General features: G+C 47.7%; 2 protein-coding genes across 2 annotated transcripts in view; both read left to right on the top strand.

Moving 5' to 3' along the window:
* The first annotated feature begins 1,707 nt into the window (after positions 1-1,707).
* LOC135825627 (E3 ubiquitin-protein ligase RNF114-like) lies at positions 1,708-13,247 on the top strand. The gene is made up of 6 exons (XM_065338238.1): positions 1,708-2,101; positions 9,225-9,372; positions 9,797-9,978; positions 10,428-10,560; positions 11,539-11,646; positions 11,939-13,247. Exons 1-6 carry the CDS (start codon positions 2,016-2,018, stop codon positions 12,002-12,004), a joined length of 723 nt encoding a protein of 240 aa, XP_065194310.1. The 5' UTR covers positions 1,708-2,015; the 3' UTR covers positions 12,005-13,247.
* Positions 13,248-15,366: 2,119 nt separating this feature from the next.
* Positions 15,367-18,792, top strand: part of LOC135826181 (uncharacterized) — a 7,095-nt gene continuing 3,669 nt past the window's right edge. The window contains exon 1 of the mRNA XM_065338812.1: positions 15,367-15,777. Coding sequence (XP_065194884.1) covers positions 15,541-15,777 — 237 coding nt within the window. The 5' untranslated portion in view covers positions 15,367-15,540. The remainder of the gene's footprint in view (positions 15,778-18,792) is intronic.

Genomic DNA, 18,792 nt, shown 5'->3' with positions numbered 1-18,792 from the left:
TCTCATGTGCTTCCGCTATTCGTCAGTGCCAGCACAAATGGAGCTGTTCTTTTTTGTTGTATTTATCTTTTTACTAGGGCCATCCCTGCAGACAATGCGCCTTTTTACAGGGTGCTCGAGGTAAGTCGGAAATGGCGTATTGCAAAGAGGTTACGTAGAAGGTTGTTATAACATAACAGCCTTCTACGCAGCCTCTGCGGCATGACGAAGGAGGCTGCCTAGCAGCACCCCGATGGAAGAAAACTCCAGCTATCAGAGACCAGGTACCTGTATGTTTTGCAAAGAGAAGCCATGTCGTGAAGAAGCATTAGGTAGAGCTAAAGCGAGGGTGTACTATCCCCTCAGCAGGCCTGGTCAAGGTTTCCGTAGCCAGCGTAGGGTGAATATTTTGACCTAAAAACAAAGGAAACTCTGCAAAGAGGGGGCTGGGGCGCTATGGCATGGCAAACAATAATTACTACAAAGTTTTAACGGATGGCGACGGGAATATTTTGTGGCGGTGACAAAATGGTGGCTACTGGGTAGCCAAATGTTATCTTGAGACCCCGCTTGATACGTCGCATGACTGTGTTGTCCAAGGTTACTGATATGATGCCTTGTCTTTGAATCGGGATACCCGCAGAACTCCAAACATGCGACTGTTAGTCATTTCGCTCAATTTTGCTACTTTATTCTTGCAGTCACCCAGATTGCATTGAATACTGTCGAATGCTTCCTCCAGCGTAGAGACAGTATGCCTGGGATATCACTAGGTATGAGTCGTATGTCTTCAGGCTGCTCCCGTGCAGTAGCTCACGACACGAGGTAGAGCGGCGCCGGTTAGCATCAGCCGCTGTTGTCTTGGCGGACCAGATTGAAAACTCCAGATACAAAATGTTTTACCAGTCTTGCTCTGGCGATTTTCTCCCCTTGTAGATCTACATAATCTTCTGGCAAGAAATGGTCAGAGCACACCACTGTAGTGTCACTTTCTTTTGCTCTCCTTGCCTTTCCTCCCGTCGAATAGCAACAGTCCATTTCCTTCACAGTTCAGGATGATGGAAATTTATGGAAAAGACGAACACCATTTGCTGGGGCTGGGGAGTAACGCCGGTCACCAGTACATCCTGGAACACAGCAATGGTCGTGGTTGGTCGGTATCCGAAAACAAGACAGCGAAAAATCACTCCAGCCGCTATATTAAAAGCAAGCAAAACTGTTTCTTCTATCCAGATTTACAGCTTTAGTTTCAACGCCGAAGGAAGTGCTAAAACTAGTAACGGTGGAACTGCATGCATTCCATTCATGCACGTGCAGCACCTGATCGCGTAAGCGCGCAACAAGCCTAAAATCCGTGTACTTTGCACATCCCGTGCACTTGACAAGCTAAGCCTGGGCGCATCAATCGCATGCCCTCTCAACTTTTCGAGCGCTTATTTGGCATATCATCTATTGTAGACCTACATGCCGTATATATATGCATGGTTGACCGATGATCACAATCATAATCAATGACTTTCGATTCCTTTGTTTTCGTAGACCTACTTCAATCGTCTTCATGCATAGCGATGTCAAAAATGCTCTAGCGCCGGGAAAGTCCCTTTCGGGTCCGGGCTGGACTTTCGATTTCGTCGACGTCTCTTTCGAAACGAACAGCCCCGATATCGCGGCGATGAACCAGACACTCGACAGCTAGCTCATAGTCATACGTCAGTCATAGCTGCTGTGAACTAACTGTTACCTTCGCAGGTGTCGCCTTGCTCCGCGCTCCGCCACGCCATGGGTAATAAAAGAAAGTGGTCCCGCAGACTACTACCCCAGACGACTAGAGTAAACAATACCTATTGAGAGTCGCGGAGCCACAGTTCAGCTCGATATAAAGTCTCTATTGCCATTCTCCTTGGACTTTCGTACCCTCTCTGCTCCCTCCCGGAGCAGCGACTTTGCCGAGCTCCGCTTCAAAGTTGCTGAGAGTGTGACGAGCCAGGGAAAATAAACCATTCGTCACCGGTGCCCCGCGTATCCGACCTAGCACTATGGCCGACGATTCGCTTGGAGAGTTTGAGTGCAAAATTTGCCTGGATGTGCTGTGCAACCCGTGCAAGCTTCCTTGCAACCACTGGTAAGTCTACGAGTATAGTCAGGGAGGGTGTCTATGCTGTACTAGTAGTAGTACTGTAGACAGTGTAGTCACGATAGTAGGTGGCATGCACTGAATGAGCCAGACTCGTACTAAGGTCCCGTTTCCAGGCGAATGTGAACTTTGAAGAGGGAGCTGGTACATGGTGGGGCACTAGAGAGGTTAAGATGCACGTTATTTCCGACGTGACACGCAATTTCACGTCAAAGTTGGCGTAAAACTCCGAATTTCGACGTGAGCTGCAGATCACTCTCATTGTTTTTCGACGCGCGAGCCAATTAACGCGAGCTAAACTTTCGCGTCGCGTCAGAAATAACGTGTATCTTAATGCCTTGCAAAGCATCCGCGGCCATGGAATATGAATAAAAAATTTAGAAATACCAGTACATTAAAGGGGAAGTTAAGGCAAAAATTAAAATTTCACCAGTTGTAGTCTTCGGGGTGCTGAGTCGAATGGTCTTGGTCCGAGGAAGCTGAGACGCTCCCTTCCTACTTGAATCCCAATCGAACTCGCGCACTTCCACCGAAACTGGGTGACTGCGCCCTACTAGATGGGGATTTGTATGCAAAATGTCACTAAAAGCGCCGTTTCGTTCTTATAAAAGCACGGATGACCGCGATTGGCCCATATGTTGTAGTCTTTTGGACGCTGAGTCGACTGGTTTTGGTCCGAAAAGGCTGCGATGCAGCGTTCCTCCTTTATTCCCAATCGAACATGGTTGAACAAGCGGTCACGTGCTCCTGCGTACACCAGTCACCTGGTCACCGTGCCTGCAGGGTACAACTTACTAGCCTATTTGACCTTTTTTGGGTGCAGTCCTGTCACTCGAGTTGAACCTTGGTGTGAAAGTTCTCGCCTGCTGGCGTGGTGACCAGGTGATTTGGGCACCCAGGAGCACGTGACCGCTTCTTCAACCATGTTCGATTGGGAATAAAGGAGGAACGCTGCATCGCAGCCTTTTCGGACCAAAACTAGTCGACTCAGCGTCCAAAAGACTACAACATATGGGCCAATCGCGGTCATCCGTGCTTTTATAAGAACGAAACGGCGCTTTTAGTGACATTTTGCATACAAATCCCCATCTAGTAGGGCGCAGTCACCCAGTTTCGGTGGAAGTGCGCGAGTTCGATTGGGATTCAAGTAGGAAGGGAGCGTCTCAGCTTTCTCGGACCAAGACCATTCGACTCAGCACCCCGAAGACTACAACTGGTGAAATTTTAATTTTTGCCTTAACTTCCCCTTTAATTTTCAACTATACATGTGAAAGTTTTCAAAAAATGAAGCAAAATCCTGCATTTTGAGCGAAAAAAGGAGGGGGGGGGGTTCCGGACACCCAGGAACCCATACGGGGCACGCGCCTGCAACGGGCGCAAACGTGTTGTCTGAGGTTACAGCATCACCTCCTTGTTCCTATGGTGCAAAGATCCGCTGCTACTACCATATTTTCTGGAGCGTTAGCCATACCGAGATCTCGCCCCCTTTCGGGTCCAAAATTCGTACTTTTGTCGTATTTTAAAAGCCACGTGGCAGGCTTTGAATTTTTTTTGGCAACCTATCTTAGTGGGTCTCGGTACATACAAGACGCTATCAATGGTTAAAGGGGAAGTCCGGTGAACAATTTAAATTTCAGCGTCCGTAGAGTTTCGGGCGCTGAGTCGAATGGTGTTGGTCCCACGCGTCTCCGACAAAGCGTTCTCGAGATATTTCCGTTTGAAAAACTGGGTTTCGGGGGGCTGCGCCATGACGTCATGCGGCCGCGCCACACCCTCCGCAACGTCATAGCGTGCAGCTAGGTCAAAAGGAGTGCGTGAAAGCAATAGTGTCAATGCTATTTCTAATGATTTGGCGACACATAGTAGCTGATGCAAGCGACCCCGAAGACGGAACTCCATGTGAGAGTGAGGATGCAGCTGAGCCAGAGCACAGGAATACACGGGGGCTTATGCACATTTTTGGCAAAATTGAGTTATTATGCTCACAAGAAAGCGGTGAATCTGTAAAATTAAATTGGGACTGAACACACAACAAAATCGAGGGAGAGAGCAACACACACTTTATTTACATTGTCCAAACGCTGCGCTACCTGCGCAATTGCCTCTTGCTGCTGTTGAAGCTGGTGCGCAATCGCCTCTTGCTGCTGTTGAAGCTGGTGTGCAATCGCCTCTTGAAGCTGGTGAGCAATCGCCTCTTGCTGCTGTTGAAGCTGGCGCTGACCGTGCTCAAGCGCCTTGAAGCTGGTGCTGACCGTGCTCAAGCGCCTCTTGCTGCTGTTGAAGCTGGTGCGCAATCGCCTCTTGCTCAGGCGCGTGCTCGGCGATGGGCACGGGGGGCACGTGCACCCCCCAAACATTTTCAATCTGGGTAATTGCAATTGTAATGTACAAATATGCTCTAAAATTGCCGGGGGGCTCCCCTCGGCTCCCGTGCATCCCCCTAGTTGGGGGGCCGAGCACGCCCCTGTTGCTGCTGTTGAAGCTGGTGCTGACCCACCTCCAATCCTCGTAATTGACCACTGGCGTTGGCCTCCAGGCGCTCGACGAGCAAGTATTCCGCTTTGTCCTTCTTGACAGTTGTGTTCAGTAGTTTGTCTATGTTATCAAGCGACCATGCTGTGCTGGCCTTCTTCCTCTGGAGAATATCCTTCAAGTCTTCCATTCTTCGACTTCTTCTTACAGCTAGCAGCGCCGTGGCTCAGCAACATCAAACGATCCTAACAAATGTTCAACTTACTAACGCGTTACTTCCAACTGTCAGAACAGCATTCTTTGTGCTACTGCTTTTTTATAGCTAGATCAGTTGGCATGTTGGCATCCAGTGCGCACGCGCAGTCCAACGCGCGCAGTGTTGCCATGGTTGCAAGCTAGTCCCGTGCCGTGTACTGCACGTGATGCATGCACGGACACTACACAACTCCGTCACAAGTCTAGACTCTAGTACTAGTACAGTCTGTATCGGCTATAGCGTACCCTTTTGATTTCCGTGATTTTATCACTATAACCGATGCATCACTCTATGCGATACGATCGATTTTTTCTTCTTTTTTCGATCGACACATGAAAGGCAAGGAAATACTTCCAGCATGGCGTTTTGACAAATGAGCATGCTGCATAGTTGACAGTGCCCGTATTTCCATAAAAAATTCTGTTATGTACATGTACATGTATCACTATAAAAATAAGCAACGTGAACAAATTAAAAAAATAGGGCCTTATTGCTACGTGTATTTTAAAGTTATCACTATAGCCGAAAATAATATAGTGTGATATGCATGTTTTGATTCTTTGTTGCCATCATAATATCCGATATACCATTACATGAAGTTGATTGTTCCAACTAGGAACACACGCTTCTTGCCGAACTTGACACTTGACTGACTCCCGACTGCCATCCGGAGCACACGAGGAGCACGTCGCACCTTCCACTCGGCAAACTGACCTCACTCCGCCTGTTTAAGATCCGTGCCGCCCCTTATTTACTACGACATGCATAGCTCATTATCCACATGTCCTTTGCGTCTCTGTGTTTTTCACTGTTTTTATTTGACATTATCTTTCTTTACGGAGTTGTTGTTGCTGTTCGTTTTGCTACTCTTTCTTTTTCCCTCCCCTTATTTCTATTTATCGCCGTGGTTGGCAATCACCCACTCTCGTAATATTGGCCGGTGTTTCCGCCGAGTCTTGAGATGTTGCAATAAATAATAATAATAATAATAATAATAAACCTGCAAGAAAGCACCACTCCCTGCTCAATACACGGTGTTTCGGGGAATTCACCCCTCATCAGTTGAGCTTGAGTAGGCTGAGGAAGATTGTGCCTGAAAAGCACCACTTATATACTGCTCTCCAGGCCAAACCATCACCAGGGATACAAACTAAAGTGTCAAGTTCGGCAAGAAGCGTGTGTTCCTAGTTGGAACAATCAACTTCATGACTATTACCGCCGAAGTCGCAACTTCTAAGTTCATATCGTTACATTCGATAATATTGGTTATAGTGATATTTTTACTGGATAAAATACGTTTTGCTTTTGATATTTCGTACCAATATCACTGTAGCCGATATATTCTTATATCCGGTCGCTCTATAGCCGATACAGAGTCTGAGACTGTACTAGTACTAGTAGTAGTGCTGGTACTGCTGGTACTGCTAGTACTGCTAGTGCTAGCACTGTCAACATGACTGTGCAGATAGTTTGGCACTAACACTAGTAGTAGTAGTACGTCCTATGCCTATGGCTGACCTTCATGAGTTCGGTCTTGGGCTGAGAACCTCGGTATTCAGCTGAAGAAATGGCCGCGCGGGCCGGTCAAGAGTGAGCGCTGCTGCGTTTCCGACTGATGAAGAAGCAGCAGCTATTGCAGACGAGGCTGATATAATTATCAGATCTCTGGAGAGCAGAGTCGCCAAAATGGAGAAGAGTGATGCGAGTGCTCTAAATGTTGTTCCATACCGATTTGCTTGGACTCCAGTAGCCTGCCACATGGTGATGTTTTGGTGCAAACTTACCTCGCACATTTCGGACTACTGTGGAGAACAGTGCAGGCACGGGCACAACTCTTCAATTCAAGGCTAGCAGCACTACGGGATCTGAAAGTTTTAGGGCCGGGAGCTGTTCGTGGTTTTGTCACTGGTCACGGTTGTGCACTCATCGTTGTAGCATAAAATAATGGGGCGGGACTATTCCATGCGGAAAACTAAAATTTTCTTAAAGCACAACCACCGGCATCGGCAAGGAGAAACGCACGTTCTCTGACTACATGTATGATGTAGATCTACATGACTTTACATACGACTGATACGAGTGTAGTACATGACAAGTCCCCCGCGTCTTGACTAGTTCTTTTGAGTCTTGTGACTCGAGTCTTGTTGTAGCTACCCCAGCACGGTAGTGCGGGAGTGCTAGTACTACAATGTAGTAGTAGTAGTTGGGGTATGTAGTGTTTGTAACACTGAATCGAATGGTCTTGGTCCGAAGAAGCTGCGACAAACGGTTCCCCAATCGAACTGGCTCCGAATATGGCCATGTTTGTACACAACTAGATGGTACATGGTGTGGCTACCTGGCTGCACGCTGTGACGTCATCACCTGGATCTGGGTGATGCGCGCTCAAATTCGCACATGTTCGATTGGGCATATCTGACGAACCATAGGCTGCAGCCTCCACGGACAAAGACCATTCGACTCAGCGCCCCGAACTCTACAGACTGTGAAATTCAAATTTTTCACCGGACTTCCCCTTTAGATAATATGAAGTGGAAAGGCCCGACTGAAGTTCTACAAAAGTTGCCTGGTGGGTCCTTCACTCAGAGCTGACAGCATATAGAAGCTTCACACAAAATATGATGAAGGATTGCAGTAGATGAATGACACCATACCAGCATGTCTCATATGCATAGAGTGCTGTCGCGCTGGTCGATTCACATCCACCATCCGGAGTCTAAGCCGCAGGGGCAATTTTCGAGTTTTGTGTATGCGTTTTAAAGTGCGGCTAACACCCCGGAGAATACTGTGCCTAGTTTATGCGAATAGCTGGGAAGACACGTGAAGCTGAGTCGCCACAATTGCCAAGCTCTTCAGTGCATTCCAGTTTTCTGTAAAAATGGCTAATTTTAAGTTGGCAGTAAAAAATTTACCGATCAGCGTTTCATATCATAACAGAATGCACGAATATCACATGCTATGCAAAATGCAAACTTTCAATTGGCGAGTCTAACTTTAGCTAAATTTTCACCACTTGCAAAATCAGCCGTTTACAGTACTACAGTTGAGCCCATTGAAACCCGACCCTAAGTGCAAAACTGGCGCCTCAGTTTCAATTACAGGCGTCCCTCTCTAATCCAGCAGTTTATAAACCAGCACCCTCTATAAACCAGCATAATTTTTAGCAATCAAAATGTCCTTTTCAGGCACATTGCAGCAGTAAATCAGATTTTTTATCCAGCACCCTCCCTACAGTAAGATCGGGCGCCGAAGAACGCAGGGGCTCGAGCGCAGCCTAGGAAAGTTCTTAAATTTTTGATTCTAGCCAGACCGTTCTTATTCACACACGCGCGCGGCGAGTCAAGTGACGTCATGACGTTTGTCATGTACATGTAGTGCAATGTAGTACTTCTGAACTAGTGCTAGTAGTGGGTGTCGTAAATGGGAATGACTGTACATGTAGCAGTTACTGTTTACACGTGTACATGACATGTACTCACCTCCCATACATGTAGAATGTTCCAAATTTTAAAAGTGTTCTTAAAGTTAAATCTGATAATTCTAGCCTGGACTGTTCTTAAATTTTGCCGGTTTTCCAGCCTGGGTGTTCTTCGGCGAGGTGTTCTTCGGCGCCCGATCTTACTGTAATCCAGCACCCTCCCTAATCCACCACCCTCCCCAATCCAGCACCCTCTCTAATCCAGCACCCTCCCTAATCCAGCACCCTCCCTAATCCAGCACCCTCCCTAATCCAGCACCCTCTCTAATCCAGCACCCTTTCTAATCCAGCACCCTTTCTAATCCAGCACCCTCCCTAATCCAGCACCCTCCCTAATCCAGCACCCTCTCTAATCCAGCACCCTCTCTAATCCAGCACCCTCCCTAATCCAGCACCCTCTCTAATCCAGCACCCTCTCTAATCCAGCACCCTCCCTAATCCAGCACCCTCTCTAATCCAGCACCCTCCCTAATCCAGCACCCTCTCTAATCCAGCAACCTCCCTAATCCAGCACCCTCCCTAATCCAGCACCCTCCCTAACCCAGCAGTATTTCTGCAACAGAAATGGTGCCGAAATATAAAGGGACTACTGGACCTTACTGTTTTCGCACATCTGCACGTGTAGCTGCCAGCGTTCCTACCACTTCCAGGGCATCGAGGGCCGTGAAAGCTGAGGGCGCCAAATGCTTTGGGACGGAGTTCACCTGATGTGAGTAGTATCGAGAGCACATTGACCACAGAGTGTGGAGCTCTCCGTATGGGCTCTGGACAGCGGGACTTGTCACTTGCATCATCTGCACGTGTGGGGATCCGATACTATAATAATATCGGACCCCGAATACTATTCTATTGCTGCAGTGCATGAATACGATCTCCTGCCATCTTGTGTGCCTATGTGCGTGCAGTTTCTGTGAGTTGTGTCTTGAAGGCGTTTCCCGTCGCAAAGGCACGTGTCCGATATGCCGCTCGCCGTTTGTACAGCTCCAACCGGCCGCGGCCATGCGTAAAGCGCTGATGATGAAGCACTTGCCATGTCCCTACTGTGGAGTGAAGGTGAGCGAGCACACACACAGCTAGAAATTCTATTTTGAATCACAGTGAAGAGACCGTTTTTGGAGTTTGGAGTCGAGAAGTGAAGTTAATTGTGTAAGTGGCTGCGTTGGAGTTGGCGGACAATCAAAAAGAATCGCTCTATCATTTATACAGTGTGTTGTTCTGGCAATGCCGGAAGCCGAGACAGTCTGTCGGCTGCGATTGGTCTGCCCCACTGGCACAGCCACCCTGGGTGGCACGTACCATTAGTTGTCCTTGCTCTCTCCTGCTTCTTGACTTTCATAACAATTGATATGGTTGCATGGCTTTAAAACATCGTGGTGGCCGCTGGTGTTGTGTATTTCCTATTCTATTTTCCTCTGCTTTCGTGTCCTGTCCTCGAATGCTCGTTTCATTGTCGGTGGGTTTTTTCTGTTCATTCCAGTTCCGTGCTGATGGTCTGCGGTGTCACAAGAATCTTTGCAAGGATGATGTGGAAAGCCCTGGTGCTGGTGCTGGTGCTGCTGTTATGGGCTTTGCACCACCACGAGCAGCAGCAGCAGCAGCAGCTGCCCGGCCGCCACTGCTAACTGCCGCCACTGGGACTGGGCATGGGCCCTCACGCAGGTAAGTACCGTATTTTCCGGAGTATTTTTATTTTTTATTTTTTTACTAAGTAGTACAAGCCACGCTGGAGTATACGCCGCACCACCTCCCCCCCCCCCATTTTTTTGCCACGAAATACAGACATCCGCCCTATTTACCACCGTTAACTTGATTAACTCGGATGGTGAGCCAATTAGATTATGATGAAAAAGGAGAAGGACAAAATGTTACAAGTTATGACTAACTGTCCACCAACGTAACCAGGTCTTATACAGTCAGCGAGTGCGACAAAAGGTTGGTGGACAGTTAGTCATAACTCGTAACAGTTTGTCCTTCTCCTTTTTCACCGTAAGTTAATTTCATCATCGGAGTATGAGCCGAAATTGGATACGCCTCCAATTTTTTCCTTTTTTCTCTTTTTTCTTTTCTCTTTGTTTACGTCTTCTATTGTCCATTGTCATGCCGCACAGGCGACCAGGAGCTAGAGACACGGGTCCGAACAGGTATACGTTCACCTGCCCTCTGTGCCAGGAGGGGCCTATCGACTGTGTAGAGCTTGCCGAGCACGTTCAAGAGAGGCACAGCGGTGACAAGCGCCAAGTGGTAAGCATGCAATGGCTATGGTTATGCGTACTATTGTAGCTGGTCAATGCAAACTGGCACCCAGGTGCACTGGACACGCTACTATCACTCAGGGGCGGATCCAGGGGGAGGGATTCAGGGGGTTCCATGGAACCCCCTGAATTTTGTGAATGTACTACTGGTAACCATATGCCTGTACATGTGCATGTATCAGCTATTTGGTTTTGGCTAAACTGGACCCCCCCCCCCTGTAGAGATCTCTGAATCCACCCGTGTCACTACAATATTGAAGTACAGTAAAGCCTGCACTGTGCTTGCCGGACCCTGTTCCAGGGGTTCCGGGGAACCCCTAAATGTTGCGAATGTACTACTGGAAAGCAGATGCATGTAACGTTAGTTATGTTACCTATACTTGTATCAGCTATTCAGTGTTCGCTAAGCTGGAAACCCCCTGTAGAGATCTCTGATCCGCCCATGTCACTACAATATTGAAGCAGAGTAAAACCTGCAGTGTACTGTGTTTGCCGGATCCTGTTCCAGGGTTCCATGTACTGACCGTGTGAAAAAACCATCGACCCCCTGGTGTTCGCCCTAAAGAGGTTTGACTGTACATGTACCACCTTTTGCCCCAGATGAACCATGAAATAAATGTACAAGTATGCCCATATCACCTCTATTTATTTCGCAACATCTAGATTTTGGAAATTTTTAAGCTCTGGGAGTCAAAATACACCAGCGAGAACCAGCGGGACCAATTCATGTAAAGAAAGTGCTTGAAATAACATTTTAAAATTTTCATTCCGCTTTGATTATGTTTCATGAGTTTTCCTTCTAAACTGTACATATTTCAACAGCCACGTCATCACCCCTTCCCTCCCCCACTCCTACCCCCCCCCCCCCCCATCACCCCCTTTGTCTTGTATTTAGCCTGTCTCAAATTATTCAAATAGAAGCCTATTTTGAATACTAGCCCATTGCTGTTGGTCTTCTTCTTCTCAGGTGTGTCCCGTTTGCAAGGTGATGCCGTGGGGCAAGCCGGACCAGGTCAGCCAGAACTTCTACGATCACGTGACGCGCCGTCACCGCTTTGAGTACGACCGCTTTGTGGTAAGTACCCATGTGTACAGTGCTGTCGGATTGGAAAACAACAACAGAGAGCTGCATCTCACGTCAAAATTTGGCGTTTTACGCCAATCCATGACCCATTTGAATTGCAATTGCGGTTCACGTCAAAAATAACGTGCAGCTTAACTTCTCTGATGTTCTGAGCATGAGCGAACCAGAAAGAATACGTGGAACGGTTTTGTGCTCTTTCTATGACGTCGTTAAACCCAGACCGACCCTGGCGTGACACTGTCTGGTTGTGCTGTGGTGGATATGTGTCATTGCTATTGTGTAGGACTATGACATGGATGATGATGAGGCACTGAAGCATGCGCTCGAGTTCTCCATGCAGCTGCAGTAGTAGTCCAACTACACCCAGCCTGTGTACCCTGCTGGCTGTAATACCTGTCATGGCCGAGCTGGCATGGGTGGCAGCCATTACTGTGCAGGGCCTGCGAGTGATTCGTGCGAATCTGCACATGCCGAGCTGGTATGGATAACACTATGGCACAGGGCCTGTGTGTGTGTGTGTGTGTGACTGGTGCGCCGGTGAACAGCTGCCTCTTCAATGACGACACATCTACAGTACAACCTCTTTTTTCCAATTGACAGGACGACTTACCTGATGTACATAATGATCGCATATCACAATATCACCATACTACTGAATCACTGCACCATTGCTGCCGGCGCATGTAGGAGAGGATTACTTCTTTTATGCATGCTGCCAGACAGTTGTGTTGCAGAAACGTTGTGCATTCGCCAATAGGAAATAGGTACAGAGTGCACTAGCACTGCCTTTGTGATTTGGTCCGGGTACAAATTGACGATGCAACTAACTTTACAGCTTCCTTCCGGTTTCAAATATACCATCACGGTGGCTTACCAGACTAATGTGAATATACATGTTGGTCTCGATGCTACTCTTTTGTTGTAAAAACTTCTTGGCAGCGATATCTGGGCCCAAACGTTTCCGAACACTGTAATTATCCTGTCTCTTCGGACAGTCACCGGTGATTTCCAATGATTCTGGCCGCAGCCGTCATTCTGGTATGACTAGGGTTCAGTGTCACAGCTGGACCCACCCCGCGGCCCTGCCCTGGAGTCCATTGTGGCCAACATCGTACAAACAGAAGCTATGCTAAGTATTGCAATTAGCCTCAGCCTCAATATGAACTGCCATCACTTTACTCATCAAAGTTTCCTTAAATACCTGACAATATAGTCTAACTTAGCTGAGATTCATTTATTATTTTATAGGGATCATGTCTGAACTTTGTGGTATGTCAGCGGTAATGATGACAGCCAGCTTTTTTCTCTCCATCGATTGCTCATTGCTTCAAATTGGGTCTATTGGGCTTCATGTGCTCTTTCTATGTTGTGCTGCTTCCTGTTCAGAGGATTAGCAGGAGAGAATAATATTATATAGAGTTACTTGATTATGAACACACATTGCTGTGAATGCTTTGAGATTGCTGGCTGACATCTTCATCGCGACAGCGTTTGTGGAGCTCTCCATGATATGTGGCTGCCATGGAGTCGTACCCAAACTTGGTCGACTCCATGGCGGCTGCAAATGTCGAGGACACATGCCTCAAGTTTCACATGTTGCAATCTTGGCTGGCAGGGCAGTGTCGCTGATTGCTGGGGATTCGGACTACTGTGATGCATGGTGATTCAGTGGAGGAGTGCGGCTGCATGGTGATGTGTTACAGTGTAGCTTTGTATGCGATGGCTGAATGCACTAGCGAGGGAGTACAATGTGCTGCAGTACAACACCCTATTTTAATGTAGAAGCCTGTTGTTATAAAATGAGGATAGCAAAGTCCACGAGTCCACAATGGACGTAGCAGTTCTGTCCGCAGATTGAGTAGTTCGCCAAGTACAAGTATGGTGATCTGCCTATCACAAGGCGGATGATAAACTGCGGTACAGTACACGTAATTGTCCTTCGCCAAAGTGGGCCTGTCAGGAATTGTCCTATGTGAAGCTTTAGCGACGCTGTGACTATTTCGTCTGAAGCGCGCCAACCGCAAAGCTCGCCCTCCATTCAGCTAGCTGTGTACTTATGCGGACGATTGAGTTTTGCCTATTAAAATGGCATGAGTATGAATAAGAGGCTGAGGAATGCGCTCTACGCGGATTAGCAATACTACTACCATCAAGAGTACATACACATAACCCTCTGGGGGTTATGTGTATGTACTCTTGATACCATGCTAATAGCACAATCATGTACACCATGCATGGTACACTGACACTGTGACACTGTGACAGTGACAGTACTGAGTCTGTAGTCTGTACCAGGGAGTTACAATCAAGACTAGTATTATAGTGACCATAGCCATAGCCATACGACTCCCTGGTCTGTACTGTACTCTGTACTATACCCTGTAGCCTGTACTAAGGTACTGAGTCCAACTCAATATCCAACCGTTACCAATGGTTACCAGTCAAAATAGTATTGCTCTGACTATAACCTACTACAGTGAAACCTCGTTAAGAAGAACACGGATAAGACAAACTTTCGCTTAAGAAGAACTAGAATTCCAAGCGCTATTGGATTCATCACTGTGTATTCACTGGGTAAGACATAAGAAGAACTCCCATTATTGCGAACAAATACCGTAGGTCCCTTGGTGTTCGACTGTTCGTCCTAAAGAGGTTCGACTGTACATGTATTACTAGTACTCAATCAGCGGACAGCATGCTGTTTCGTTCTTTGTGAACTCATCAGCGCAGCACAGAGGAAATGAGGCCGAACCTGATAGCAATGAAAATAAGAATTTCCAATCAGGCCCGAACGTACATGTACCTTGCCAGAGTGCTCAAACTGACAAGTCAGTGAGCTCTGCGTAATGCAAACAGCAAAGGCACTACCCCACATGAGAGTGCTCAACTACTACAAGAGCAGGAGCGAAAATACTCAATCTGCGGACAGCATGCTATTAGCAAGAATAACCTAATCCTTGCATAGACTGACTGGCTGCGTTCGATTATGCACTTTGAATCGATTCATGAATCCATTCGCAATTTCGCATGCATTCAAGTCGTTCGATTTCACGTCATGAGCCCTGGAATCGATTCGGAATTCATTCACCCTATTCACATGGGGTGATGTGAATAGCGCGAATCGATTCATGAATCGATTCGTGAATCGATTCGCGTGCATAATCGAACGCGCTCACTGTGAGTGATCTTGCCCGAGGTCGCGACCGCGGGCAAGATCACTCACACAGTCATGAATCATGATGTGACGGAGGGCCTGATCAGAGCGTCTTTACATCATATCACGTACATGCACGTACATACACAAGATCTACGTGATGAAAACTATGTCATCCACAAGACGTATATACGTACGTATACGTACGTGGCAGGAGTGACTAAACTTTCTTTTTTTTACTTGAAAAGCACATGCATAACCAGCAGGAAAGCTGACAAAGAAAAGTACAATCATGTAAGTCGATCAAGAATAGAATGCTACATGTATACACTACAGTCAGCGCAAACAATGAGGCAGTGCACTGCACTCACCATAATCAATAACAATCATAATGGATGAGTCACTATTTAAATAGTAATAGTATCGTGGATCTACATAGATCTGCCATCAGATCATGACGATTGGCTTTTGTAGGCCACGAAGCCTGGTGAGGTCTGAGGTAGAACTAGAAATAGTAGAATAAGCACACAGACTACACTGCACTGTACTACTACTAGTCTACAGTCGCTCCCATCCCGTGAAGAAGCGGAGCCACTGCCCTATGCCGCGAAGCTGTTTGCTGACGCTCATTGCCGAAGCTCTTCGTTCCGCCCGGCACTCCTCCGCTACATAAAAAAGCTGCGTCGAGACGTTTTGCGGAACGGCGGCGGAAAGAAAGCAGTCTCGTCTGCATGCTCTGCGGCAGAGACGAACGTAACGGTAAACTAACTTATAGCCACGCCGGCCGGTTTGGCCGCAGGTGTTGTCGGGCGGACGCAAAGCTAAAGCCGAGAGCTAGAGACAGTCCGCACATCAGAATGATCATCCAGGGCGGTGCGCTCCACCATCAAGGCACTGTGCTGCTGCGCATGCAGGGCAGCGGTCGAATGGAAGCGACCGTTCAAGGAGCGGGGGATATCAGTCTCACGGTAAGAATGCGCGCGAAATTTGCCGTAACTGCAAAAAACTCGGGAGTTAAGCCGGGGGGGGGGGGGGGGGGTTGGGTATGGAGAAATAGGCATTGGATTATCAACGCAATAGTCTTCCGCCAACTGAAAAGTTGGAAAGACAGCACGGAATGATGGGTTGTTCTTGCAAAGGAAGCGGAAGAGGAAATGTCCTTGCTGCGCATACTGTGACACTGTCGCGATCTGCTGTCAGTACGACAATAGCGTGTCCTGCAGAGCATGATTAGTTGTATGCTGGGCATGGGGTCGGTAGAGTCCTGCACAGGGAAGTGTTGGTGGCGATGTTACATAGTCATTGTACTTACCAGCAGTAAGGCCTGGTGTTGCGTTGCTACAGCCATACAGGGCAAAGAGAATGTGTTTGATCCCTTGGTAGACTGATTGGATAGAGATAGATAGAGGGTCAGTGGGAACCTGATACAGAGAGAGAGAGAGAGAGCCCACCCACCCACATACACAGGTTTGCATTGTAGCTGCTGATGCAGTGTTGTTTTCTGCTACAGTTCCCTTCGAAACCGGAAATGCAGGAGTACTTTGCTTTAGTAGCAGCTACACCGCAGCGTTCTGGAGAAAACCACTTTCCAGAAGAAAAGATTCCTCACTTCCTGTTAGTACAGTAGTTCTCGGAGAGTGAAGATTGCAAGATACGAGCGCCAAAGTGTTTGGCGGTGGCCATAAATTTCACCATTGTCATGGAGAACTTGAGCCGAGCACGCGGCTTGCAGCCATCGTTCAATGACCTCAGTCCAACAGATTTCACAAGTGTCAAATTGGTCATCAACACCATCGTGGAAAATCCGTCATCAGCGGACCATACTACTACTACTACTACTACTACTACTACTACTACTACTACTACTACTACTACTACTACTACGAGTACATTGTAGTCGCAGAGTTTTATCACTGGCAGGAGTTAAGTGACAGAGTCCGAGGTTCTTGTTGTAATGGCTGAAATCGGGGAGTTCTTGAACATAACTCATAAGCTTATCGATCTCTGTCTTTGCCAGTGAGGTTTGCTGTAGGATCGATTCTCTTTCACCATTGCAGATGAATTTTGCTCATCACTATTGTACTTTTTTTGCTTTCAAGTACATTCTCCGTTTGGCCGGACTGTCAGTCAGAGGTACTTGTCCAGTGGTCGCTACACAGGCAATCTCTCCTGTTCAATATACACTGTAGGTGCATAGCACTTCTTCTTCTTCTCCAGAGTTGAGTACTAGATATACTCGGTGTTCTCGATTGCTCCATGCATGTCCATCCATGCATGTCCATCCATGCATGTCCATCCATGCATGTCCATCCATGCATGTCCATCCATGCATGTCCATCCATGCATGTCCATCCATGCATGTCCATCCATGCATGTCCATCCATGCATGTCCAGTGCACGTATTTTATGATGTGGGGTGAAATATTCCGAAAGAAGTGATAGCACCGACACAGAGTGAATTACTTGAACAAACACAACTCTCTGTGGAAGGATCACGCGTATACCGGTACATATACAACATGTGTACACCAGTATATGAGCAGGTCATTGTCGGAAGTCATCCCCCCCCCCCCCCCCCGAAGCCAAAACATCTTCCTACGCCACTGTTCGGGTCGGAGATCCAGTAGATACTTGACGATGTCAGATGTTCACGCATAGCAGTACGATGAACAGGAAGGGCAACGTACTTGTCAGTCTTGAACACGTTGGCTGCGCACTTGCCGAGCCGTCACGCAGCAAGTTGGCCATACCGATGTAAAGTAGCCCCACTTACATGCAGTAGGTAGTGGAGTCCACACCGATCCACATCCATAGAGATGCCGCGACTGGTTGATCACTGTTTCTTCGCAGCAGTCTGCAAAGGTTCAGACGTACTCCAGCTGGCCATCCTTGCAGGCCTGGAATAGCAACCGGCCCAGTAACGCCTTCACCTCTCTATAGTATTCATAAGTCGAGGGACTGGAAAGGCGAAACGTCTGAAGAAACAAATGACTGTCACCACCAGGAATCGAACCAGGGACCTTCGCTTGAGGCCATCGATGCTCTGGCCACTGCGCTACAGTGTAGCTGTCATACCAGCAGAGACCTTTCAACCCATCTCTATAGTCGTTGGTATTATGTGTATAAGGTCTGATACACCTCCCTTCAAGGTACCGTCTTCCTGAAGGATTTCCTTCCTCGATTTCTGATGATTGTTCCTCTGTACAAGGCTGAGCAGATACTCTGCCCTGTTGAGAGTGTCCGTAGCCATGGTTATGCCTTTCAATTCCTTCATAGCTCGCTGTCACTATCTCCATCATTGGCCCTATGTCCATCAGCATGGTCTGATAGATACTCCTCTACATCTACCTACATGGTATCTCGTTATCAGAATAATCAGGGGCGTCGGAAGGTATTTTAGTGTGGTACGATCAGCCATCTGAAGTACAATTTACTAGTACTCGTAGGGCTGGGGGAGGGATGGCTGGGGCGAAAAATTGCAGCCCAAATCAGTGCATTTTATTGATTCACGGGGTAATTGGGGCAAATAGTGGTACGGTCAATACCGCAGTGACCGTACCGTGTGCGACGCCCCTGATAATGGACACATAGCGTTTACTCAGCATGACGACGTCATTGGACATTGGTTACCTACACACAGTGAGAGGCCGAACAACGGACACCAAAGACTTTCTTCTGCTCCACTGAGTTTCATCAAAACAACGCACACAAACACACGCACGCACGCACGCACACACATACACACATACCACACACACACACACACACACACACACACACACACACACACACACACACACGCTCACTCCCTCTCTCTCCCTCTTTCTCTCTCTCTCTCACTCTCTCTCTCTCTCTATCTATCTATCTCTATCTCTCCCTCCCCACCCACTTTAGGTGTGTCTAGGTGGCCCTGAAGCCGAGACTCCAGTTCGGCGGAGCTCCCCAACCCTCTCCACCGCCGCCGCGATTTAAAGTCCTCACTA

The sequence above is a fragment of the Sycon ciliatum genome, chromosome 10, assembly GCF_964019385.1.
Source record: "Sycon ciliatum chromosome 10, ocSycCili1.1, whole genome shotgun sequence".
In the NCBI taxonomy this organism is placed as follows: Eukaryota; Metazoa; Porifera; class Calcarea; order Leucosolenida; family Sycettidae; genus Sycon; species Sycon ciliatum.
Note: the sequence above shows the minus strand (reverse complement) of the source record. Positions and strands in the feature narration are given on the sequence as shown.

Coding starts and splice junctions, on each gene's coding strand:
- LOC135825627 (XM_065338238.1), top strand. CDS start 2,016: ATGGCCGACGATTCGCTTGGAGAGTTTGAGTGCAAAATTTGCCTGGAT. Junction 9,373..9,796: donor GTCCCTACTGTGGAGTGAAG/GTGAGCGAGCAC, acceptor TGTTCATTCCAG/TTCCGTGCTGATGGTCTGCG. Junction 9,979..10,427: donor GGGCATGGGCCCTCACGCAG/GTAAGTACCGTA, acceptor CATGCCGCACAG/GCGACCAGGAGCTAGAGACA.